Source organism: Thunnus maccoyii, chromosome 22 (assembly GCF_910596095.1).
Source record: "Thunnus maccoyii chromosome 22, fThuMac1.1, whole genome shotgun sequence".
Taxonomy (NCBI): domain Eukaryota; kingdom Metazoa; phylum Chordata; class Actinopteri; order Scombriformes; family Scombridae; genus Thunnus; species Thunnus maccoyii.
The window spans coordinates 25,025,439-25,051,951 of record NC_056554.1 but is presented as its reverse complement, the minus strand read 5'-3'; the positions used below and the strand labels follow the sequence as shown (position 1 = coordinate 25,051,951).

Here is a 26,513-nt window from a genome sequence, read left to right as displayed (position 1 = left end):
TTAAACATTTGTTTCCATTTTTCATCTTTTTGTAACTAAATCTGAAGGTTGATATTTTTCGCTGCTAATGTTTTCAGTTCGGTCTCAATATCGTCACGATTCGTTCATTTAGAGACACTAAATATTAATTTCTCCTGCGTCTTTAAATGCAGCACAAGATATATTTCATCCATTTCACATGACTCCTAGACGAAACCTTCAGTCTGTCTCCGTCTTCCCTCAGGGACGCCTACAAGGTGGCGTTGGCCCCCCACCACCCCTGGGTACTCCGTCAGGCCGCCGAGCTCGTCTTCCTCGCCCTCCCGGAGAGGAAGTACTTCCTGCAGCTGGTGTGCGTAAAGAGCACGCGGGAGGCGGCGCCCGTCCTGCGGGTCATCATCCATCATCTGACGCTGGTTCACACGCGAACTCAGCGAATCCTGAGCGAACACGACATGCTGGAGCTGCCCTGAACGCCACACGCCAACAACCAGACTGTACGAACTGTAAAGTAAAGAGAGCTGGAGGTGTCAGAAAACCACCGACACACGACTGACAACATCTTTCTGTGTCAATACGGTAAAAAAACAACATACTGAACACTTTTTTTTATAAGCACTGTACTTTCTTATAAACTTTATAAATGTAGGAATAGTTTTTCTCGCTCTGGTTTCCTCCACAAAATGACATTTTTGAAAAAAAAATTCTCAGAATGTCGTTTATTAGTTTGGTCACACATGTCAAAGCAGACAAGCACTTTTTATTATTTTTACACTGAAGTACAGAATGAAAGCAGTTTTCTCTTTTAATACGCTGCACAAGTAAAAATGGAAAACCAGGATATTTGTAGTTTGTAGTTTTGTAACATCAGTTCAGAGAGAAACATGCACTTTAAGGCACCAAATGCTGCATTCAGGATCACGTGGGACTTATGAGTGTTTCCGTCCATCAACGTACCAAAAACATTTAAAAAATAAATGAGGACGGAGCTTAAAAAAAAAAAATGCAATTACACAGTTTAAGGCTAATTGGGAATTTCCCACCTGCCTTGAATGCAACATCAGCTACAGTGGAATGAAAACATTCAACAGAAGCAGCACTGCAGGAAGTAAAATATAAAAAGTTTTTTTTTTACTGTACAGTTTGAGATTTCTTCTTCATGAACAACTTCTACAGTCGAGACAAAAACAGTTTCTGGATATTTGAGTGAACGTTACATAATCCGTCAGCAGTAAATACAACATGAAACACAAACACAACTCTATGTAACCGATGGACGCCGTAATTACACAGCTGAACTACCATCATCTGTAGTTTATAACAGAAACCAAAAAAAAACACTGTAACCTGAAAGATGAAGATCTTCAGAAGCTTCAAAAATGACGTATTTTATTTAAATTTTTGCTGTTTTTGTTCATTTTTAAGTGGTGTTTATTATATTTAAACTAACACACACAAATGAATTCAACAACTTACTGTATCGTAATCGTAGTTTATGGTGTGTTTGTATGTTGTTTTTCCACATGCTTATATCACACTAATAAACTTTATTTTAAGGCTGCAACTGAAGATTATTTTTTATTGGTTTTTTTCACCGTTTTACTGTATAAAAAGTCAAGATTTCCCAACCGAGTCCTGAACCAGAATATGTTTCATTTACAATCATATAAAACTGGAACCTGCAAATATCAGCAACTTAAAATGATTGATTTACTTCCTGTCAGTCAGGGCTGCAATTAACGATTATATTTATTATCGTTTAGTCTATAAAACTCCAACAGTGACGTCATTAAACTGCCAAAAACAGTCTGAAACTTAACGTCACATAAGACTGACAATAGCAACAACTCTGGGGCATTAAACTATTTATCAATTATCAAAATAGTTGGTGATTATTTTACATAAATTGACTAATCAATTCATTTGCTTTTAATTTTTGTTTCTTTTTTGATCCAAATGTAGAGCTGAGTGTCATTTGACACCTGACTTTCAGCACCAAAAACAACGTATTTTTCAATAATTTACACGTTTTTCTACAAAAACATTTTTTTTTACATTTAAAAAATGACGCCAAAGTTTGTTAAATATTGTTTAAACACCAGCAGATGTCTAAATGTCCAAATAAAAATTAAAGTTTTGCTTTAAGTCCCCTAATTATCATTAATAATCAGTTTATAATCAGTTAATAAATGTTTATTACACACTATAATGCAGTTATAAGCAGATGTATTTGTTCATTAGAGGCTGCTGTATGAACAGATGATGAATGACATCATAATAAAACAGCTGTAACATCAGATATACATGAATAAACACAAATACATCAGCTTATAACTACATTATGTGTTATAAACAATTTAAATGTTTATTTCCTGGAGTGTTGATGTAACCGAGTGTAACAGTCGAAGTATAAAGTAACAGAAAATAATACTTCAGTAAATGTAGTTTGACTACGTCCATTAAACTTGCTTTAATGACCTCGAACATAAAAACATGTTTGGACGTGAGGCGTCCATGTTTGTTTTTCTCTTTATTTTAAGTTTGATATATTTCCAATTAAATCCTTTATAATTTGGATGCTGATGTGAACGATGTTTAAATACCCTTTAATCTGCTTCTAATGACATTATTATGTTATAGAAACTATTTATTAATAAATCAGGGCTGCGACTGACAATTATTTTCATTATTGATTCATTGTTTTGTCTTTAAAATGTAAGAAAATAGTGAAAAATGCTCGTTATGATTCCCGACAGCTCAAGTTAACGTCTTCAAACGTCTTGTTTTGTCAGTTTACTGTCACACAAGACAAAGGAAAACATAAAATCGTCACATTTAAAGCACATTTTTGACCTTTTTTTGCTTTAAGAAACGACTAAAGTGATTCTTTGATTATTAAACTAGTTGCTGATTGTTGCAGCTGTGTGATAAATGTTTATGTACCGTTTTGTTTGATGGTTATTCAGGACGTGGACTCGCTGAGGAAGAGGTTTTCTTCCCTCTGGTGACTCTTCATGTGTGTTTTCAGACAGTGACTCTGAGTGAAGGCTTTGTCGCACAGAGAACATTTGTACGGTCTCTCTCCGTTGTGCGTCCTCATGTGAACCGTCAGGTGTTCTTGTCTCGAACACGCTTTCCCGCAAACGCTGCAGACGAACAGTTTGATGCCCAGATGTGTGCGGACGTGGTTGTTCAGGTGAGTCTTCCGTTTGAAGAAGCGGCCGCACTCGGAGCAGCCGTACGGCGCCTCGCCGGTGTGCACGCGCATGTGCACCTTCAGCTCGCCGTTGGATAAGAAGCCTTTGCTACACATGATGCAGACGAACGGCCGCTCGTCGCTGTGAGTCCTCATGTGAGCCGTCAGGCCGCAGTTGGACAGGAAGGTCTTGCAGCAGATGTGGCACAGGTACGGCCGGTCTCGCACCGTGTGGATCTTCGCGTGCGACTTTAACGTGTCGGCGAGTTTGAATCGTTTCCCGCAAACCTCGCAGCCGTAACGCCTCTCCCCGGAGTGCGTGGCCTTGTGGCGGGTCAGCGATCGCACGTCGTAGACGCACTTCCCGCAGACGTGGCAGTGGTACTTGTCTCTGCCCGTGTGGACCTTCATGTGAGCTTTGAGCTGAGCCTTTAAACCGAACGCTTTCAGGCAGACGTCACACTTGTGCGGTTTGTCCTCTACGTGGACCCAGCGGTGGATGTTCAGGCTGGACAAGTGGGCGAAGGTTTTGTGGCAAACGTCGCATTTGAAGGGCCGGTTCCCCGTGTGCAGGGTGGTGTGACAGTTCAGCCCCGTGACGGTGAAGAAAGACTTGCCGCAGTACGAGCACTCGTGAGTTTTCTGGTAAGTTTGAAGGTGTCGTTTCAGCTCGTCCACAGACTCAAACTGCTCGCCGCACACGCCGCACACACACTGCGGTTCGTCCGTGTGCTTCCAGGCGTGTTTGATCAAGCTGCCCAGCAGCCGGTACCAGACGCCGCACACCTTACACGGCGTTTTACTCTTCTCAGCCAGCTTCCCCTCCATGCCGCACCTCTTAGCCCGCCGCTTCCTCGTCTTCAGCGACTGCAGCTCAGGATCCGGCTTCCAGTCGTCCTCGTCTCCGTCTTTGTCGTCGTCGCTGACGTCTGCTTCATCATCAGCTTCCTCTGTCTTCATGTCTTGTTGTTGTGGTTGTGATGTGGAGCTGCTGCCTTCTGGAGGTTGAACAGGGCTGCAAATCAAAGACAAGAGTTTTAGAATTATTATCCTCACTGTGGCTTAAAATAACCACATTTTAAAGTCGGTTTCTTTTTAAAATGACCTTGAATGGAGGTTGGCTTCATCACTTTTTGGAGACTCATTGGCGGCGTCATCGTTTCTCTGTGAGAGGTGAAGCTCTTCCTCCTCCTCCTCCTCTTCCTCTCCTGTCTGTGTATAAGTAAAACTTCTTACACAAAAGGCTGAAATTTAAACTCTTGATCCGGTCTAAGATGTAAGAATCCTCACGTTTGACTTCCTGTCAACATGTTTTTACTGAGTTCTTCTTCTACTGCAGTATTTACCTTCAGTCTGATGTAGAGGACGGTCTTCTCCACGCCGGTGGACTTCATGGCTCTGTAGATCTCCTCCGGCGTCAGCGTCTTCACTCGGAGTCTCTGCAGCCTCCGGCTCCTGTCCGACTTGAAGACGTTAAAAGGTTTGTCGTCTCCGGCCAGCTGAGGGAAGGCAGACCTCAGCAGGACCAGGAAGTCCGCCTCCTGAAGACCTCGAGGACACTTCAGGTCCTGCACCGGGGATTTTAGTAACACTGAAACCAGAGAGAATAAATTCACACATATTCACACATATTTACAGGAACAGTCCGTTCAGAGCGACGTCTTTGACATTCACCGTTCTTTGAGAGGACTTGTGACTGGGAATCTTCCAGCATGCAGACTCTGACGTAGTGGTGACTCGGTTCTTCACCCAGCCGAGGTCTGCCGCGCCGCCTCCTCTCAGACAGATCTCTGGAGACAAAGAGATGATTGGTAGAAGACTTATAAACTAGACTGATGCACTGCAGTATAACAACACAAACTGGAAATGTAGAAGCTTCGTTAAAGTAGAGCTGTTGTGTTGGACTACACAGGTGTTCCTAATAAAGTGCTCACTGAATGTATATATGAGATGTCAGCACAGGAATGTCAGACTCGGTTCGAGGTAGTTTAGGAAAAGTTTCCACCTGAGACGCTGACGAGATGATTCTTTTAACCGTAAAATATTATTTCTGTGAGATGATATTTCATATTTATTGACTTATCAGAGATCAGATGTGATGTAATCACCTGGTGTACGTGTTGCTCTGATTGGTCGTCATGGAGCTGGACGGAGAGTCTGTGGCGTCGTCTTCTCTCTGCGGAGGATGATGAAGGTCTGAGCTGCTGCTGCTGCTCTGAGGATCCGATCCCGTCTGGAAAAGTTTGTTTCCACAAAACAAAAACAGATTTTTTTTTACAAAACTGCTTCAAAACGCTTCGATAGACTCAGTTACAACTGTTGTGATCAGGAGGAAGAAGAGTTCAGTTCATGATCGTGGTTCACGAGGAGTTTTAAACCTCTTTTGTTTCAATAGACTGATAAGAATCTCTTTAAATATTACGTTTAAGTAGTTTAACACAGCAGTCTGATGTTTCTGTGCTGCTTTAATAAACCAAATCCAACCAACAGCGACATCCCATCAACAGTTGGACTAACTGGTGACTGACTTTGTCATAGTGGGAAACCACTTTACTCATTTATAATTACTCATGCTTACTTTTAATTATCTTTACTGTTTATACTTTGTTTACTTCTTTACTTGCTTAAACTGATATTTATTTGTGCTCCTCACCATTAAACTGTTATTGTAAACAAACAGAGGCTCTGTTTACACCTGGTATTAACATCTGTCTCAGTGGACAGCTCTAAATACAGGTGTAAACACACCCAAGACACATTGAGGACGGATTGAGATCCGATCACTCAGATCACATTCGGAGGTGGTCTGGACAACATTGAAGGACGCCTACTCAACTGACGTCCTCCATTTTCCGGCAGACTAGACACACGACCCTCCGTCCAAAACTGTTCAACTTGTCTGATAACACTCTCTCTCTCTCACAGCTTTGGACGAATAACAAACGAATTTGGTCTTTGAAAATGAAAATGATATCCGTGTTTATTTGCATATAGAGCGGGGAAGTGAGATCCGATCAGGACGCGTGTGTAGACACATGTTAATACCAGGTGTAAACAGGACCTTTGTGTTTGGTTCTGTACTACGCAGGATTTGTCAGTTGGTGTTAACACAGCATTCAAAGATGGCCCCTCCCCCCAACTTGACCAGAGAGCAGCAGTGGTTGAGAACAAAATGTTATTTTATGATAACTTTACAGCTGTTACGTTGTAAAAGCACAAATAAACACGCTCACACCCCCTCACAACCCTGCAGGGAGGTGCTCCATCGCCAGATTTAGAGCTTCATCCTCTCTGGTTCACCCTGGTTGCTAGGCTACGAGTCCCAACCTCACACCCTGAGCTGTTATTGGCTGGAGGCGACACACCAGCTGGCCAAAGGTCGACGCCCAGAAACGTCCGAACACAGTAAAATAATAAGATAATACAGACACACACTTCACATACTTGTTGTATGAGTCTATATATTGTCTATTAGGTAGTATAGTAGTATAGCTTTTAAGTAGTTGCGATTAATTGACTAATTGTTGCAGCACTAATACAAATAAAACTTGACGACCACACATGTAAACCATCTCAACTCCAGTCTGGTACCTTCAGTCGGATGTAGAGCGCTGAGGTTCCTGCTCCGATCGACCTGATGGTTCTGTCGATCTCCTCCGGCGTCAACGTCTTTACCGTCAGAGGCTGCAGCCGCTTGGTTCGGTCACACGTGAAGACGTCAAACGGTTGATGAGCAGCCAGCTGAGGGAAGGTGGACCTCAGCAGGTCCAGGAAGTCTGACTCCTGCAGGCCCAGAGGACACCGCAGCTCCTGCAGCGGATATTTCTGAAACACTGACACACAAACGACTTCATCGAATATGTCCGTTAAATGAAAAACATGAATCTCAGTCGCAGCATCAGTTTCATAACAATCTTTTTGAGATACAGATGTGAAACATGTGAGTTAACGTGTTCAGAGCTGCAACAAAACATTATTCTGATAACAGATTCATCGTTTCAGTCATTTTTCAAGCAAAAGTACTCAAAATTTTCTGGTTCCAGCTTCTTAAATCTGAGGATTTGTGGTTTTTCTTCGACATATAAAGACAAGCAATCTGCAGGTTCCAGGAAACGGTGGAGGGTTTCTCTTACAGACCAAATGTTTTGTCAAGAAATGAAAAGAATCAACTTCCAAACATCATTCTGAGCTTCAGTTGTCGTGATGTTCTGTTAGAGGACGGTGCAGTAGGGTTCTTGACTCGTACCTCTTTTGGAGAGCACATCAGTCTGTGAGTCCTCCAGGATGCGGATCCTGAGGTCTACGCGGTTCTGCGGTTCACTGATCCGAGGTCTGCCGGGTTTCCTCCTTTCAGACCGAACTCTGGGAGAAAAAGACCTGAAAGACGAAGACGAGCAGCAGGTTCATAACAAATAACAGAGCAGTTCTGAGCTTCTGACTGGTTGAAGTGAGGATCCATCAACAACACATCAGAGCTGCATAAAGGACCAGTAGAAGATACATGAGGAGTTTTTAACTGGAAATCATGTTAAGATATTCCAGTAGAGCCCCAGAATATAAATATAGAGCTGGAAATGTCTCTTTATGTTACATATAGTGAGACAGAAGATTAATCATCAACTATTTTGACAATCGATTAGTTGCTTTGAGTCTAAATTCTCTGATTCAGCTCCTTAAATGTGAATATTTTCTGGTTTCTTTAGTCTCTCTGACAGTTACTGAAGATCTTTGGATTATGGACAAAACAAGAAAACATTTTCTGTACCAAACAAGAAATCAATTAATCAATAATGAAAACGATCGGTAGTTGCTGTTAAAACATGCTGTCGTGTGATTTGTAACCTTGATGGTATCTGATAATCCGGGTCCTTCAGGTCTTCTCGTCTCTGTCTGGAGCTCGTCGCCGGTCGTACAGACAGCCGCTCCTCTTCGTCCTCACCCTCCTCTTCATCATCATCATCATCATCATACCACATCAGGCCCAGACTCCCCGTGTCGTCCTGCACACCTGCACACAAACAAATCACGTTCTGTTGAGCGCTGAGAGTTTATTTTTGGATGTACGACGGCTGAATTTGGCCTTTTTTTGTCATAATTTGATAAAACGGTTCATTTTAATATCCTTCAATCAGAGGTCATGATTAACTCCAGTAAACAAAACTCAGAGTCAAGAAGATTTACTGGTAGAATGAAGTGAAACTGATTCATTATGTCTTCAGATTAAAACAGATTTATTATCTCTATTCATCAGTTTAGTCTATAAAGTGAAAACTGGCAGATACATTTAGTTTATTATCATATAAAGACCAGAAAATATTTTATTTCTTTTTGTTAAAAAAATAAGAGAAAACTAATCAACTTATTGATAAATTGACTAATAATTAATAATTTCAGCTCTGCATTAATATCTCAATGTCTTAGTATGTTTCTTCATTTTTGTTCATAATATTTGTTCATTTAATTTTTCTCATATTTCTAAATATTTAAAAAACTTTTTAAAAAGTACAGCTACACATTTATTAAATTTAAAAAAGCTAAATATAAAAACGTCAGAAAATACGACAAAATGTTTTTAACCTAAAACTCAATAAATAAGTATCATTGCTGTTGTTAGAATAAGAAATGAAAAAAAACAAACAAGAACAAAAAAGGGTTATCTCTGTATCTTTGTTTTATTTTGAATAATCCTAATTACTAATTAAAGGTACACTATGTAAGATTTGTCCCCGGCTCCAGAGAGAGAGCAACAGTGGTCGAGCGAGCTTCATCATGTCCGCCGTGGCCTCTCTGCTCTGTGTAGCTCAGCTCCGCCCACATCCATGACACAGAGACAGAGAGCAGTAATCTGGTTGCTAGGCTACGAGTCCCGACCTCACACCCTGTGCTGTTATTGGCTAGAGGCGACACACCCACCGGCCAAAGGTCGACGCCCAGAAACGTCCGAACACGGCAAAATAATAAGAAAATACAGGCAGAGAGCAGATTCTCTGCAAATAAATACAGACACACACTTCTAGTGGATCATAAGTGATGACTGAGAGACATTAATGTTGTCTGAGGAAAATCCTGCGTGGTAAACCTTATTAACATTATAAATGTTATATATCTATTAATAATAATATCATATTTTTCTAATTTTTATAACACATTTAAAGAGAGAACTGTGATGACATACTGTACCTGGTTGCTGTTTGTGCTTCTCCTCTTCATCATCATCATCATCTTCCTCAGTCACAACAACCACATCGTCGTCTAGATCCGGGATCCGGGCTTCGCATTTTTTAACCAAAATAAAGAAAAAACATAAATATTTCACGTAGGATTTCGGTAAATTGATGAGATTGACACAAATCACGCGAGAAAATTCGATAACTGCAGTTAAAGTCCTGCAAAAGTTATTATGAAGCTGACAGTAAACACAGAATTTACAAAACACGGTATATTTTTTGGCATGTGGAGTCATGCCGAAGTGAAATAACATCATGAACATGTGTGGAAGTGTTTACTTTATGTTCTCAGATGTCTGCAGGTTTGTCAGCGAGCGAATAAACTTTAAATTGACGTTTTCTTAAACGAGGTTCAACAACCTGCAACTTAAAATACAAACAGAATGTTTGTGACTTAATGTTAATTAATTTTGACACTGACCTCTTCTCTCCAGTTTGACCTGAGGCTGCAGGAGAACCTCCAGCTGTCTCCTCTGCCGGTCGATCTCCCGTCTGAAGCCCGAAGCCTCCTCCTCGTACCCGGCTACGGTTCTCTCAACAACCGCTAAGATTTCCTGCGCGGCTGTGGTCAGTTTCTCGGAGATGATTCCTCTCAGTATCTCCGCTTTAGACATGTTACCGAGGCTGTCGAGGGTCTCGGAGTTACCTGCGTTCCTCTTCATCCAGTAAAACATGGTTTAATTCGGGGTTTTAAAGGTGTGTTTTTATGCAGAGCAGCTCCGCACCTTCACCCGCAGACGGTGCTGTTCCGGGTTACAGGTACAGCCGCTAATACTGTCCGGAGAGAAACAAAAACAGTCGTTCCTTCAGTTTTCCTCAGAGACACTATAAAATACAACAGTTTTTATTTATAAAGCACATTACATTACAAGTAAGCTCAATGTGCTTTACAGTGAAAGACAAAATAAAAAAAATTCATGGCATAAATATGGGAATAAAGGTAACATAAGAAAAATAAAAACAAGAATATAAGCATGAGTAAAATGCAGAAACTGAATACTACTACAGTAAAAGTACATAAGTATTATGAGCTTGATGTAGTTAAAGTATTGCAGTAAAAGTACATAAGTATTATGAGCTTGATGTAGTTAAAGTATTGCAGTAAAAGTAGTGGTTTGGTCCCTCTGACTGATATATTATTATATATGACATCATTAGATTATTAATAGTGAAGCATCAGTGTTAGAGCAGCATGTTACTGTTGTAGCTGCTGGAGGTGGAGCTAGTTTACACTACTTTATATACAGTTAGCTAGTTTAGTCCAGTGGTTCCCAACCTAGGGGTCGGGCCCCTCCAAAGGGTCAGCAGATAAATCTGAGGGGTCGTGAGATGATTAATGGGAGAGGAAAGAAGAAAAAACACAAATCTGTTTTCAGTTTTTGGAATTTTTCTCTTATCTTTGATTTTTGGTGAAATACCGCTGGTATAAGATGTGATTAATATGAATTAGTCTTGATTTTGTACAGTATTGTTAATGCATTGTTAGAAATATATTTAATTTATTGATTTAATAATCCCACTTCACCCCCACAGAAGACCCTCACACCTAATTTTTGTGAAATAAAGTTTTGCAATATAACTATAACTTCTTGTATAAATTGTATATTTTAGTCTCTAGTAATAAGAAAATATCTCAGAATAAAATTAAAACTATCTTATTATAACATGAAAAGTTTCTTGTTTAAAATGAGAAGTTTCTCATTAAAACGAGAAACTAAGCAAATTGTTGGCAGCAACACGCTGCTGCAAGAAATATAACAGATGTTTCTGTTTCCAGTGCAGCCAAACAAACAGATTTTTAGGTTGGAAATTTGAATCCAGGTTGTGAATGACAGTCTGCCACTAATGATGAAAACTACTTTACAAAAAAGATCATTACAAAATGTAATGATCCTGTGAAAAATGTGTTTCAGATTAATTTGCAGACATTTTATTCACTTTGACATCATTTTTAAAATTATGGGTAATCCATATCAACCAAAAACTAAAGCTCAACTTTCCTTCTTGACCCCAGGAATAAAGAAATAATTGATAAAGATTTGTGACCTTTGACCAAGTAACTTCTTACTCTGTAGTTATATTATGTTTATATTGTTGCTGCGCTCAAGCTTTTGATCGTGGTAGAATAATGAAGTACAAAAAATAACAAATTCAATCTGAACATGAAAATAACCAAACGCAACATGGACAGGCAGTTGGAGATGTCAACCAGCAACTCAACACAACTTTTATTTACAGTATAAAAACTCCATTCAACAAAATGCAGGAACAGCTTTCATGTGTTTTCAAAATGATCAGAACTTCATTAAAATAATGACACTGATAAAAGCAAAAACAAAACAAAAAACTTGCAGTAGCAATAAGTTGTGATCAAATGTAAAAATGACAATTTTTGCTAAAAAAAAAAGATGAATGAACTCTAAAATCATAACTAGAAAAAACTTCATATCATGTAAAAATCATAAGTTGTTTCCCAAAAAATACAGAGATGTAACCTCTTGTACTTGAGCTCAACCAATAATAAACTTCTTTTCAGTCAACATATGACAACATTTATCAGTTTTGATGCATTGCTGTGTTCTTGATGGCAACATCTTTGCTGTAGATAAACACAAAAAAGCCTGAACACCAGGAAGTTTTACACCTTTGTGATATATGTATTTACTGTTAATCACTCTGACCTGAAACATCTCATGAAAGGTGCATCAATATTTAACTCAAACAGCCCAACATGTAACAACCTACTTAACCATAATTTGTTTTCCTTCATCTTGTGACTTGTGAGGATTCAATAAAATTCCAATAATCAGCATTTTTCTTTTCTTGGGTCCCCACATAGAGCTCAGTGTTGAAACTGAGTCAAAAACAAAAAAATTTACACTTTTCGGACATTTTTGATGGCTACAGTCCATCTGACGTTCCTGCTAAAACACATAATTCCTGGATCATGTGCGCTTAAAGTCTGGTGATTTTCTGTTTTTCTTATTTTCAACAATCAATTTTAGTCATGAAAATACCAGAATCAACAATTAATTGATCTACTTATTATCCACAAGTATTGTTTGTGTGTATAAAAGCCTGATATATCATATTGTCTGTGTCATAGAGCTCCATTCTGTCTCATGCTGCCGGTATGAAATGTTTGCAATAGATACACTGTTGTAGTGGTTGCAGCTTTCATTACATAGTAGCAGGAGTTGGTTGGGCTTGATGTGCCGAGACAGCTTGTACACAACCCTAAATCTGTCTGGTTTTGTGCGGTATGTGACTGTAATCCATTACCTGGAAGACAACAGGTTAAGAGAGGGGTCTAAGAATTCAATTCCAAAACGCACCTTAAACCAGAAATGGTGGAAGGTTGGGCTTGAGGGTAGCAACCCCAACCCGTAAAAAACATTCATGCTACAGAAACGTCGATGAAAACCTAGAAATCCCAAAGCCTTGGAAAGGAAGACTCTTCAGTTTCCAGGCTAAAGAGAAAATGACGATGTACATGGAAAACCGTGCGTCTGGATCTTCTAACACCTAGACGATCCATCAGCATTGCAACACGGACCGTCAGGAACATGTATGCAAGAGGAAAGACAGCAGTAATAACGGAGGAGTTGAGGAGGTGCAGAATATCTCTCCTGGGTCTGTGTGAAACCAGATGTCTCCAGTCAGAGCAGGTTAAACTGGCCAGTGGTGAGTCCATATTGTACTGAGGGCACCCAGATGACTCTTCACCACATACAGAGAGATTAGGGTTCATGCTATCCAAAGAGGCCCAGAGGGACCTCATCAGCTGGGAAATCATCAACTCAATTACATTAATTAATTACTCATTACAGCAAAATTTTATACTACGCATAAGAAAATAAACCTTTAAAATCGTACAATGCTACGCCCCCATCAACGACGCAGATGAAACCAAGGACCACTTCTACAACCAACTACATCTGAGACTCCAGACCAAGAAAGGAAAGGCCATCATGACTTTAATGGAAGACAGAGAGAAACAACAACGGTTAGGAGCTGATAATAGGAAAGTAAGGGCTTGGTACAATGAATGAAGCAATTTGTGCAGACAACAACTAGGTTATTGGAGGTTCAGTTTTCCCCTTCAAGGATGTCCATAAAGCAACATGGGTTTCCGCTAACCACACAACCAAAAGTCAGATTGACCACATCTGCATCAACCAGTTTAGGTACTCCCCGCTGGATGTCAGAGTGAAAAGGGGAGCTGACGCTGGGTCAGACCATCAAACGCATGAATCCCAGAGAAGGAAGAGTCAAATTTAACATACAGCAATTTTAAGAAATAGGCACATTGGAACTATTCCAGGTCACATTACAGAACCGGTTTGAAGCTCTACATGACCAAGAAACAGAATCCCAAAGATCACTGGAGGAGATGTGAAAAGGTCTGAAGACCATATAGGACACATGAAGAAGTGGTAGAGAGAAAAAAGACAAATCCACTAGACTCATAGACTTGACCATGAACCAAGAAACCAACAACAGCAGAACCAGCATACAGTGGAGCCCGGCTGAACAGCTACAGGATCCAGATTCTGCTGATGACACACCGACTAACAGATGCAAGACAAATCACACAAACTACAAAGAACTGTTGCTACGCTTGGACTCAAGATCAACACACCAAAAACACAAGGCAAGAAAAATGCACCAATGATCATAGTCAACTAGAGGAGGTAGACGGTTTTACGTAGCTTGGGAGTATAATTACTGTGGACGGAGGAAGATGTCCAACCGGAATGGGAAAAGCAAGAAGTATTCAACATCCTAAATAACACCTGGAGAACAAAAAACCTAGCACTTAAAACCAAACTGAAAACTTTTAACTTTCAAACGTCAAATCTGTTCTGTTGTATGGATCAGAAACAAATCACCAACAACATACTCAACAAACTACACACATTCATCAGCAGCTGCTTCCGACACCTCCTGGGAGTCTACTGGCCAGATACCATCACCGACTCCAACCTGTGGGAACACACCCAGCAAAAACCATTAGAACTTCAAATTATGAGGAGGAAGTGGAGCTGGATTGGCCGGAAACTCAGAAGACACAATCAATCAATCAATAAATCACCAAACAGGCACTAAAATGGAAACAGAGGAAGACCTAGAACCAGCTGGAGATTAAGGCTGAAAGGCAACAACTGGATCGAAGGGCACAAGACCAGAGAGGATGGAGAGCTTTCGTCATTGGCCTATGTTCTTTAGGGAATACAAAGGGCTAAGTAGTAGATGAGTAGTAAAGAGCTCCATTATTGTCCAAAAACCTTTGAAAACACACCAAGCCCTGCACCGGACGACATGTTCCTTCCTTTTCGTTATCCGTGTGTTTTTTTTACAGTTAATTGTTCAATCTGTCAGATAATATTAAAAAACTGATACAATTACCTAAAACCCAAGTTTATCTTAAAGTAGCCTGTTTTGCCTGATCAACAGTCCATATCCCCCCAAAAATATCAATTTACAATTCACATAAAATCAATGAACAGCAGGAAACCATCACAACTGAGAAGCTGTAACGAGTGAATGTTTGGTATTTTCCAATTTCTTAAAATTTTATTCTCCTTTTATATCTTGTCCTTTCTGTTTTATGTAAAGCTCTTTGTTAAAAAGTGTCAAACAAATACTTGCCTTAAAAATGACTAAAACAATTACTCAACTATCACAAAGTTCCCCCAAAAAAAGTAATTCTGCAGCCAGAAGTACTGACTAGAGCATCAAATGTGGATCCACCCGCAGCAAAAAGTAGTCCCCAACAAATGCACGATTTCCTCCTGTTTCAGTAACTTTATACTAACCATGCCTTCAGCTTCCCAACCAACCCGGGTACAGTGAGCTTTTGGTTTGGAGTTTTGTCACAGGCTTGGACCTCGGTCTATCTACTCGCAGGTCTAGTTTAAACTGCTGCTTTTTTAAATGTATCAGTAGGAACCAATGGGCTTGGAGTTAAGAGCCACAGACAGTAGAGAAGGAGCAACGCATTGAGAGATTTATATGATATAGAATATCACCAGACTTTTACTTTAAAAACGCTCCCACCTAAATCTTTTAAACAGTAATTTTAACAAGCTTTTTTATATAAAATGTACTAAAACGAATCAACCTGGGTCAGTGAACGTTTGGTTATGTTGGGTGCTTGGACACTGGTAAACCTGATTGCAGGTTCATCTTTAAAAATGAAACTATATATTTTTGAGCTGTTTTTAAAGGTTTTTCAGTAGGAACAAACAGATTTGGAGCTGAGAGACACAGACCAAGTAGGAAAGGAAAGTATTGAGAGACAAATAGAACTGCCTTGTCTTTCAAGTTGCTTCAGGCACCAAGGTACAAATGAATCATATTTAACAACAAAACAATTTGTGCAAACAGAAGCTGTGATCATGTGAAATCTCCTGAAACATTCAGTAACATTAATCCTTCATCCAGACGTTTTCTTCCACCAGGTGGGTCTTCATGTGTCTTTTCACGCAGTGGCTCTGACTGAAGGCCATGTCACATACAGGGCACTTGTAGGGCTTCTCTCCGGTGTGGATCCTCATGTGAGTCACCAGACTGGCCCTGGCGAAAAACTGTTTGCTGCATTTGCTGCAAGCATGCGGCTTCTCTCTGGAGTGGTATTTCAGGTGAGCTTGTTGCTGATGTTTTGTATGAAACTTTCTTCTGCAGATGTCGCACTCGTACGTTCTCTCTTGGACCGTGTGACCCGAGTGCCTCCTCATGTGCTGGGACAGACTTTCAAAGCTGCGAACAGATTTATTGCAGACGCTGCAGTGATACGGCTTCTCGCCAGTGTGTTTGGTCATGTGAACTTTGAGGTTTAAGTTAGAGACGAATGATTTCTCGCAAAAGTCACATTTGTGAGGTTTTTCCTCCACGTGGACCCAACTGTGATTCTTCAGCGCCGACTTTTGGAAGAACTCTTTACGGCAAATCTTACACTCGTACGTTTTCTCTCTTCTGTGTCGAGCCATGTGTCCTTTGAGGCCGCTGGCGGAGATGAAATACATCTCGCAGATGTTGCAGCTGTGAGTTTTCTGGTGGCTTTGCAGGTGACTCCTCAGCTCCTCTGCAGACTCTGAATGTTCTCCGCACACTCCACAAACTCCCTGTGGATCGTTCACGTGACTCCAGGCGTGTTTTATCAACATGTTCAACGACCCGCGCAGGACTCTGCAGACTGTACAGGACAGAAGAGCGTCGCTCTTCTCAACCAACTCTTCCATAGACGACTGGATCAGCTTCCTGCGGTTTGTTTTGACTCCTGAACGTTTGACTCGTCGCTTCGTCTTCTCTGAGATCTTCTCCCAGTCGTCGTCTCTGTCCCCTTCGCTCTCAGAAAGAACTAGAAAGCCTTTCGCTGGCTCTAATCTTGTAGAATAATCATCATCATCAGCTTCCTCTGTCTCCATGTCTTCTTCTCCTTGTTGAACATGGATGTCATGGGAACTTGGAACATAAATGAAGAGTTTATTGACACACATGTATTCATGTCAAGTACATAAATGTCAGCTATGCATTTATATTTATTCTACTGCAAGAAGGGATCAACTTTATGGGTGTTTTCTGTGAAACAAGTCTGATGTCTTGAAACATTCTGGACTTACTTTGTGTTCAGGCTGGTTTGATCAGAAGTTGATGGAGAATCTGTTTTCCTCTGCAGGTGATGAGTTTCCTCTTGTTTCTGGAACAAGAGTTTTGTTCCCAAATCCTATTTCCAACAAAAGCAGAGACGCAATCTTTCATAAAACAGCTGAGAGCACAAAAACTGAAATACATCATGCAACTTTTTAAAAGGATGGAAGAAAAGAACCAAGAAATTTCACCAGATTTTTACTTCAGGGGAATAAAGGATTCCATGGATTTATAGTACAAATTATTACTGTAAATGTGTTTCAGACAAAAACAAAACAAAATCAGACAGTGTACCTTCAGTCGGATGTACAGGGCTTGTCCTGTGGACCTGATCTTGTTGTAGATCTCCTCTGGTGTCAGCGTGGCCACTCTGAGCGGCTGTAGTTTCCTGCTGTGATCGGTGGTGAAGACGTCAAACGGTTGATGGGCAGCCAGCTGAGGGAAGGTGGACCTCAGCAGGTCCAGGAAGTCTGACTCCTGCAGGCCGAGAGGACACTGCAGCTCCCGCAGCGGATATTTCTGAAACACTGACATACAAACAGAGAAACAAAACACGTTACTGTAAGATCACCATGGAGGACAACGTGAACAACACATGGAAACACCTTAGCAACGATGTCAGCTCGCCAGCAAGGTAGACAAAAAAAAAAACGAAGCGCTCAGAGCAGGTTGAAGCCCTGACTTCTGACTTGCAGGCAGCATTTCAACATACGTTCACTTCAAGTTTTGTAACTTTGACCATGTTTAACATCCAACATCAGAACAAGATATAAATAACAGAATATGGCCGCTTTAAATGTACCGGCGGTTGACAGCACACTGATCTGAGAGTCCTCCAGGATGCGGATCCTGAGGTCTATGTGGTCCTGCAGTTCACTGATCCGACGTCTGGCGGCGCTCTTCCTGCCAGAGTGAACTGTGAGAGAAACTGACCTGAAAGACGGAGATTGGAAGCAGGTTAATAACAGAAAATGATTTAACCACCAACTTTTTGTTTCTGACTTACTTTGTCAACAGTCTGCTTTCATCAGCGGCGGACGGAGAATCTCCAGCAGCGTCGTCTTTCTGACTCTTTTTCAGCTCCGCCTGTTCCTGAAAGAAGAATTTAAATCTCAAATGATGTTTCCACCAAAACCAGTGATGCTCACACAGTGTTTATGATTAACAAACTAAACGCTGATGCGTCAGAAAGATTCTGACTGACAAAAAGTGATATTTTGGGACTAAAACTCATTCATTATCACCAATAAACCTCCATAAATACTCAAAAAAAACAGGCCTCAGAACCTGCCTGAGAATCATCACAGTGATCAGTGAGAGTTGTCTGAACATCATGTTACACTGCTAACAGCTGATTCACATGACTTTAAATTGACTATTTGACTAAATGACGGCACATTTGAGAAGCTTTTCTCAGGTCTTGCTGTCCTGATGGGATTGATTCATTGACGGCAGTTACGTTCTACAGCACAAATAAACACACCCACACCCCCTCACAACCCTGCAGGGAGGTGCTCCATTGCCAGATATAGAGCTTCATCCTGTCCGCTGTGGCCTCTCTGCTCTGTGTGTGTGTGTAGTTCAGCCCCGCCCTTTGTCAACACACACACACACACACAGACCTGCTGCTCTTTATACATACAAGACACAGAGACAGAGCGGAGCAGAGGAGAGACACAGAGACAGGCATGTAACCTGGTTGCTACGCTACGAGTCCAGTCTGGTACCTTCAGTCGGATGTAGAGCGCTGAGGTTCCTGCTCCGGTCGACCTGATGGTTCTGTCGATCTCCTCCGGCGTCAACGTCTTTACTGTTAGAGGCTGCAGCCGCTTGGCTCTGTCACACGTGAAGATGTCAAACGGTCGATCGGCAGCCAGCTGAGGGAAGGTGGACCTCAGCAGGTCCAGGAAGTCTGACTCCTGCAGGCCCAGAGGACACTGCAGCTCCTGCAGCGGATATTTCTGAAACACTGACACACAAACAGAGAAACATTCATTAGTCAGACCAGCTGATTCTTGCTGGTCACCAATCATTCTTCGCTCTTTGATAGATATTCTGGCAGAGTACTGGGTGGTTTTTACACGGCTAGAGACTAGTCGATTGACAGGAAACAATTCTTTTTTTTGACTTTTTGCCTTTATTGGTTCACAGATGTGCAGATGACAACATTAATAATAATCTAATTATCTTTGAGTTTTGGACACAGATTCTGAAAACTTGGGATGGACACAAGTTACTGTCATTTTATGAATAAGAGGATATATGATAATAAAGGATAATTGACTAGTTGAGAAAATAAAGCTGTAGATGAATCGATCATGAAAACAATCGTTAGTTGCAGTCGTGGACTCGCTGTGCTGTAATAAGACAGAGAAACCAGCAGCCACCTTCCTTATTATTAATGTTGAAATCATTTCTGATTGTAAGAGGAAAGTCAGTCTTTCCATCTCATGAGTGTTCTGATGATTTGAAGCCAGTTATCTAGAGCGATTGTTTTATTTGCTGCTGTAATATTTGACTATTTTCCCTGGTAACTCCTCTACTCTGTTGAATTAAAGCTCTACTATGTAAACATTTATCTGGTGCTTATGAAACCTGTGTATTCTGCATTACTTCATGTCGTGTTCTGATTGAACAAATAAACTCTTTAAATGTACCGTTGGTGGACAGCACACTGATCTGAGAGTCCTCCAGGATGCGGATCCTGAGATCTACGTGGTTCTGTGGTTCGCTGGTCCGACGCCTGTGGGCGCTCCTTCTGTCAGACTGAACTCTGGGAGACGATAACCTGGAACGTGGAGGACAGGAAGCCGGTTAATGACAGAATAAAGCAGTAAAGATGAATGGTTTGTTAAATCTATTATCGAATAACTGATCTCTTGTTTTACAGCATCAGTCAACTGGTTGAAGCACCTCGTGTTGCCGGTTTGAGGATCAGCAGCGTCTCTCTGTGACGGCTGAAGCTCTTCATCAGTGGACTGCAGACGCTGAAGTACAGATGTTAGATGTTTAGTCTTTAAGGAAATGGATCACAGCACAAACACCAAATTATATCACTTTTTCACACAGTGAATTCATGTAAGTGATGTTGTTGGGGATGCAGAGTGAAGGTCTCTGGCACAACTTCACCTACTTCCAAGGTGCCCGGAGAAGATAGATGAGAAATCCAATAACACTTGTAGTATGAAGAACAACTTTATTAGTTGACCGACGCATTTCGGCTTGTGGCCTTCATCAGGGTCATCATAAAACACATTACAAACACCATTTACATAAAGTAAGTTGGGTATGAAAAAAGGTTAAAAAAAAAAGTAAAATATAAAAGACAACCAATCATATACATCCAGACACATATCAGCCAATGGGACGTCTACAAAGATAGGTTGGATATATGGTCATGTGACTTCAGGCCAGTTGTTGTCCAAGAAGGGACATGGGTGACACCATATTTGGTCCATTAACTAGAAAGGTGCAACTAGGGGGTGGTACTTTGACACTCCCTTTGCCTCTGTTAATCTTGGACAACGATTGGCCTGAAGCCACATGACCATATATTCAACCCATCCAGACACATATCAGCCAATGGGGCATCTACAAAGATGGGTTGGATATATGGTCATGTGGCTTGGAGTGTCAAAGTACCACCCCCTAGTTGCACCTTTCTAGTTAATGGACCAAATATGGTGTCACCCATGTCCCTTCTTGGACAACAACTGGCCTGAAGCCACATGACCATATATCCAACCCATCTTTGTAGATGCCCCATTGGCTGATATGTGTCTGGATGGGTTGAATATATGGTCATGTGGCTTCAGGCCAATCGTTGTCCAAGATTAACAGAGGCAAAGGGAGTGTCCAAGTACCACCCCCTAGTTGCACCTTTCTAATTAATGGACCAAATATGGTGTCACCCATGTCCCTTCTAGGACAACGATTGGCCTAAAGCCACATGACCATATATCCAACCCATCTTTGTAGACGTCCCATTGGCTGATATGTGTCTGGATGTATATGATTAGTAGTCTTTTATATTTTTTTAACCTTTTTTTCATACCCAACTTACTTTATTTAAATGTTGTTTGTAATGTGTTTTATGATGACCTTGATGAAGGCCACAAGCCGTAACGCATCGGTCGACTAATAAAGTTGTTCTTCATACTACAAGTGTTGCTGGAGTTCTCATCTCATCTAGTGATGTTGTTGGGATAATATTTGTACCTTCAGTCGGATGTAGAGGGCTGAATACCCAGTGGACCTGATCCTGTCGTAGATCTCCTCTGGTGTCAGCGTGTCCACTCTGAGCGGCTGTAGTTTCCTGCTGTGGTTGGTGGTGAAGACATCAAACGGTTGATCAGCAGCCAGCTGAGGGAAGGTGGACCTCAGCAGGTCCAGGAAGTCTGACTCGTCCAGGCCGAGAGGACACTGCAGCTCCTGCAGCGGATATTTCCGAAACACTGACACACAAACAGACACATTTATTGATCCAGTCAGAGTCCAGATACGCTGTAAGATCATGTTCAACTGTTGAAATAAAAAAAACTGAAATAGTCTGAAGAACGGCTGCTTTAACCAAAAGAGATTAATCGTTTAAAATATCAAATAATCACTGTTTCAGCTTCTCAAAAGGGAACATTTGCTGCTTTTTCTTGTCTTATATTACAGCAAATTCAATTAGAGCTGCAACAATTAGTCAATTAATTGATCAGTTGATCTATGGAAAATATCTGGCAACTATTGTTTTAGTCATTTTTTAAGAAAAAATATAAAATATTCTGTGGTTGCAGCTTCTCAGATGTGAGAATTTGAGGTTTTAATGTGTCATATGTGACAGTAAAGTGACAAAACAAAACGTTTAAAGATGTCATCTTGAGCTTTAAGAATTATAACAGGCATTTTCACTATTTTCTAATATTTTATGAATAAAAAATAAAGATAAATTGATTCATCAAGGAAATAATTGGCAGATTAACCAATATATATCATTTGTTGCAGCCCTAAACTGAATATCTCTGGATGTTGGTGGGACGTCTTGACCTGACTGCAGTGGTTATTTCTTAAAAACTGACAGAAAACAGAAATATTCACCAATTCAAAAATATTTTTTCATATTTCTTGTCATTTTTTGTCAATAAGATTTTGTTGACATTTGTTCCAGAGAGTTGATTCAATCAGAGCAGCAACTAACAGTTATTTTCATGATTAATTAATCGCAGAAACGAAGGTGGATCTATCAATGTTCTGTGAGTGTTGGCGGCTGCAGGGATGAATCGACTGAAACCGGATGTTAAGTTGCTCTTTAAAATGTACCGTTGGTTGACAGCACACTGATCTCAGAGTCCTCAAGGATGCAGATCCTGAGGTCTACGTGGTCCTGAGGTTCACTGGTCCGACGTCTGCCACGCTTCTTCCTGTCAGACCGAACCGTGGGAGACGATAACCTGAAAGACGAAGATTAAAAACTGAATAAGACAGCGGTTCTGATTAGCCGGCAGCCCACTAGAACTAACTGAAACCCTGTACCTTGTGTACAGGGTGGTTTTATCATTCGTCGTTATGGTGATGGAGTCAGACGGAGGATCAGCGTCTTCTGTCTGCAGTGGACGAAGCTCTTTGTCACCAACCGGCGGTTCCTCTTGTTCCTGAAAGTTTACTCTTTAATAAAACCCCTAAAACTCAAATACAGGACCTTTGAACAAGAACATGACAACAAGAACAGGCTCCAGATTGTTGAGACGCCTCAGACAAGTTAGTGATTTTGGGTTTTTATGATTAAAAGACTTGTACATCCAGAAACCACAAACAGAACCCAGTCTGATACCTTCAATCGGATGTAGAGGGCTGAATACCCAGTGGACCTGATCCTGTTGTAGATCTTCTCTGGTGTCAGCGTTGCCACTCTGAGCGGCTGTAGTTTCCTGCTGTGATCGGTGGTGAAGATGTCAAACGGTTGATCGGCAGCCAGCTGAGGGAAGGTGGACCTCAGCAGGTCCAGGAAGTCTGACTCCTGCAGGCCCAGAGGACACTGCAGCTCCTGCAGCGGATATTTCTGAAACACTGACACACAAACGACTTCATCATGACCTTTTGTCGGCGATTTGAAATGTAAAATATGTCCGTTAAAAAAGCGTGAATCCAGATACAGACAGGAAACTAATTACAGAGGAACAGTTGAGTTTAATCTGAGTGATGAAAGGTGTTTTATTAGTAACAATACAGGATGTTACGATGTTTACCATTATTTGACAGCACACTGATCTGAGAGTCCTCCAGGATGCGGATCCTGAGGTCTACGTGGTCCTGCGGTTCACTGGTCCGACGTCTGCCGGCGCTCCTCCTGTCAGACTGAACTATGGGAGACACCGACCTGAAAAACAAACATCAGCTAGTTGTGACGCTCGTCCGTAGACTTGTGTCATAACTGAGTGGCACCAGTAAAACATCATGGGATCCAGTACCAGAGTGCTGCATTAAAAATCCTGCGTGAAGCTCATTAACGCTGCAACTAATGATTATTTTCTCAATTCATCTATTTCATTTAGTTTATAAAATCTTAAAAAATAGTTGAAAATAAATGAAAATAGATAAAATTAGATGCCATTTACAATTCTCTCTAAGCCAAACATGACGTCTTTCATTTTCTTGTTTTCCTCCGACAAACAATTAAATCTTGAAGATCATGTACGATGAAGAAAAGCAGAAACTGAAACCAGACAATATTTGACATTGTTGCTTGAAAATGATTAACTAAGACCATGTTTACACTTGGTTTTAAAGACCACCAAGACGCTTTGTGATCCGATCACTCAAACCACTTACTGAGGTGGTCTGGGAAACATTTGACCTCATATATTATGTAAACGTTAACGTGTCCTGATGCGTCTCTGACGAGGACGTAACAGGAAAACACGTCATCAGCGCCGGACGTGGTTGTTTTGGTGATTTCGTCCTGTCAATGTCAACAGTTGCCGTATATTAGTTCTTGAAACATGTTTGTTGTCTTAGCTAGCATGCTAATAACTGTACGCAGGGCAGTAATGAAATCTGAAGACAGGTGGTCAGCTGAGTGTTAACTGCGTTGTTACCTTGATGCCGTGTCATAATCCAGCGGTGTGAGATGTTCCTGGTCCGGCGTGGAGCTCCGCGCTTCTCGTTCCTCCTCCGTCTGATCCTCAGTGTAGCAGAGCAGGAGGCCAAGACTCCCGCCGTCCTCCACACCTGAACGCATCAACAACCTTTACATTTACATCCCTCCTTGTGTGGCTATAATGCTCTCTGTTACGCCACAAAATTAGTGTTTATTTATGATAACAGCACCAACTATAGTAGAGAGAAATTTGGGAATCAATTTACTTTACAGGTCTGATCATTTTAAACTAATTTCCTGGACGTTTTCTGAGTAATTTGCAGGTATTGAATGGTTCACTGTTAGGATGTTTTACAGAGAGGATGAAACAAGTGTTTGTACCTGCTTATAACAATTTATTAACTGTTATACTGATAATGAAAAAGCGCTACCGATAACTCTTCAAGTGGATTTAAAGACGTACTGGGCTCATATTTGTACTGCTCTTCCTCCTCATGGAGTTCACCTCCTCCTGCCGCCTCCTCTGGTACCGGCTCACAGACAGGAAACAGCTGATGGTCGTCTGGATCAAATAAGAACAGTTCAAGATTATTTGTCAACTGTGCAGAATTATAAACACATATCATCTGTACAATGAGATGAATTAAAATGAGGATCAAGACAATAGATTAACAACAGAAGAACTACTTTAGACAAAGGAACCAGCGTATAAATCAATGATTGTCAGACGTAACAATGTTAGATGTTGTGAATATGGAGGACAAATAGTGCAAAACATATATAATTGACAGTCACTAAAAAAGGAATGTGTGTTTTTCTTAGTAAAAACTGTTTGCTTTGTTAAACAATAGAGACACAATATTAGATTGGATGCTTGGTACTGAAGTTTCTGCTGATAACAAATAACAATTTCCAGTGTTATAATGACTCATTTAACAAAAGTACAAGTTTACATGTTGTGACTGTCTGCAATCATTTAAGGACGAGTTCATAATCTTTTCAAGTGTGTCTTAAAACAACACTGAAAGCTGTTTTTCTTGCTGTAATCAGTCCTCCTGTTCATACTGACCATTAGAAGATCCCTTCATAATGACCTTACAATGGAAGTGATGGAGGACAAAATCCACAGTCCTCCTTCTGTGCAAAAATGTATTTAAAAGTTTATCTGAAGCTAATATGAAGCTTCAGCGTCCAAATGAGTCAAATCAAGTAGATATCTTTCAATGTTACAGTCTTTTTAGTGCCAAAGTCCCTCTTTTTGTTACTATACTTCCACCTGCAGCTCAACAGGGAAACACTGTCCGAGGAAACACAAAGAGGGAATTTGATGCTAAAAAGACTGTAAATGTGTCAGATATCCACTTGATATGACTAACTCAGACTGATGAAGCTGAATAGAAGCTTCACAGAGACTTTTAAACGACTGTGTGGACACACTGTGGATTTTATCCTCCATCACTTCCATTGAAAACACATTTGAAGGATCTTTTAATATCCAGTATGAACAGGAGGAATGATTACAGACACCTGACTGCTGGTTTAAATATCCAGAATATCATCTCTGCCACCAGGAGTCTCTCAATCCAAACAATAAGAGGTCCCACATGAAGCAGCGGGGGATCATGGGAGTCGTTGTCTTCATTGTTGAACAACCATCACTGCTAATGACAATCGATCCATCAATCTCATGTGACTCAAGACAGAAGAAGAAAAGAGGAGGAATCCCCTTTGACACAGCCTGTTCAAGGCGGGAACGCTGCACCTCGCTGTTCTGTATAAACACAGACATGGAGTTGTTCTGCCAATCAGCCAAATTATCAATAAAAACGTGCCCGTGAGAAGTTTGTTTGACTTGTGCACGTGAGCAGCAGGCCGAGTTGATATCACTGATATCACCGGTTAAACAGCAGGTTTCACCGTTAAATTTACATCTTTATGAACCGTTTTCTCCACTGTGTGTTTACAACAACCAACAGAGAAGATCCGACCTGTTGTCTCCAGTTTGACCTGAGGCTGCATGAGAACCTCCAGCTGTCTCCTCTGCCGGTCGATCTCCTGTCTGAAGCCCGAAGCCTCCTCCTCGTACCCGGCTACGGTTCTCTCAACAACCGCTAAGATTTCCTGCGCGGCTGTCGTCAGTTTCTCGGAGATGATTCCTCTCAGCATCTCGGCTGTGGACATGTTACCGAGGCTGTCGTCGGTCTCCGCCGCCATCGTGCTCCAGCTCAGCAGCATCACCGCGCGGGTACTGTTTGGTCCCTGCCGGGTACTGGTGCGGCAACAAATGCTGTCCGGCTGGAAACAAAACTAACGGGAGAAAAAAAGCGGGAAAACACACCGCTAGAGGAGAACCAAAGATGGCGCTGAAAGCAGG

The 26,513-nt window shown here is 41.1% G+C and overlaps 2 protein-coding genes across 5 annotated transcripts in view; one reads left to right on the top strand and one right to left on the bottom strand.

The window, feature by feature from the left end:
* Positions 1-970, top strand: part of LOC121889667 (ceramide-1-phosphate transfer protein-like) — a 5,990-nt gene extending 5,020 nt beyond the window's left edge. Inside the window, exon 6 of the mRNA XM_042401823.1 lies at positions 224-970. Within this exon, the coding sequence (XP_042257757.1) occupies positions 224-452 (229 nt within the window). The 3' untranslated portion in view covers positions 453-970. The remainder of the gene's footprint in view (positions 1-223) is intronic.
* LOC121889575 lies at positions 684-26,513 on the bottom strand. Of its 4 annotated transcripts, none has more exons than XM_042401620.1 (16): positions 26,128-26,513; positions 24,603-24,701; positions 24,138-24,270; positions 23,289-23,419; positions 22,874-23,109; positions 22,576-22,694; positions 22,363-22,493; positions 21,274-21,509; positions 19,969-20,069; positions 19,713-19,843; positions 6,767-7,008; positions 5,284-5,408; positions 4,850-4,965; positions 4,522-4,766; positions 4,281-4,387; positions 684-4,190 (listed from the first exon to the last, which is right to left on the bottom strand). In XM_042401620.1, exons 1-16 carry the CDS (start codon positions 26,372-26,374, stop codon positions 2,942-2,944), a joined length of 3,648 nt encoding a protein of 1,215 aa, XP_042257554.1. In that variant the 5' UTR covers positions 26,375-26,513; the 3' UTR covers positions 684-2,941. The 4 variants fall into 4 exon arrangements, with proteins under 4 accessions (XP_042257554.1, XP_042257555.1, XP_042257556.1 ...); XM_042401621.1 differs by having other exon boundaries at positions 19,969-20,042; positions 26,128-26,511; XM_042401622.1 differs by lacking the exons at positions 684-4,190; positions 4,281-4,387; positions 4,522-4,766; ... (1 more) ...; positions 5,284-5,408; positions 6,767-7,008 and adding exons at positions 11,593-16,869; positions 17,028-17,131; positions 17,350-17,582; ... (1 more) ...; positions 18,062-18,147; positions 18,783-19,024 and having other exon boundaries at positions 26,128-26,465.

Coding starts and splice junctions, on each gene's coding strand:
- LOC121889575 (XM_042401620.1), bottom strand. CDS start 26,374: ATGCTGCTGAGCTGGAGCACGATGGCGGCGGAGACCGACGACAGCCTC. Junction 22,494..22,575: donor AAAACCACCCTGTACACAAG/GTACAGGGTTTC, acceptor TTCGTCTTTCAG/GTTATCGTCTCCCACGGTTC. Junction 4,191..4,280: donor GAAGCCAACCTCCATTCAAG/GTCATTTTAAAA, acceptor TTTGATTTGCAG/CCCTGTTCAACCTCCAGAAG.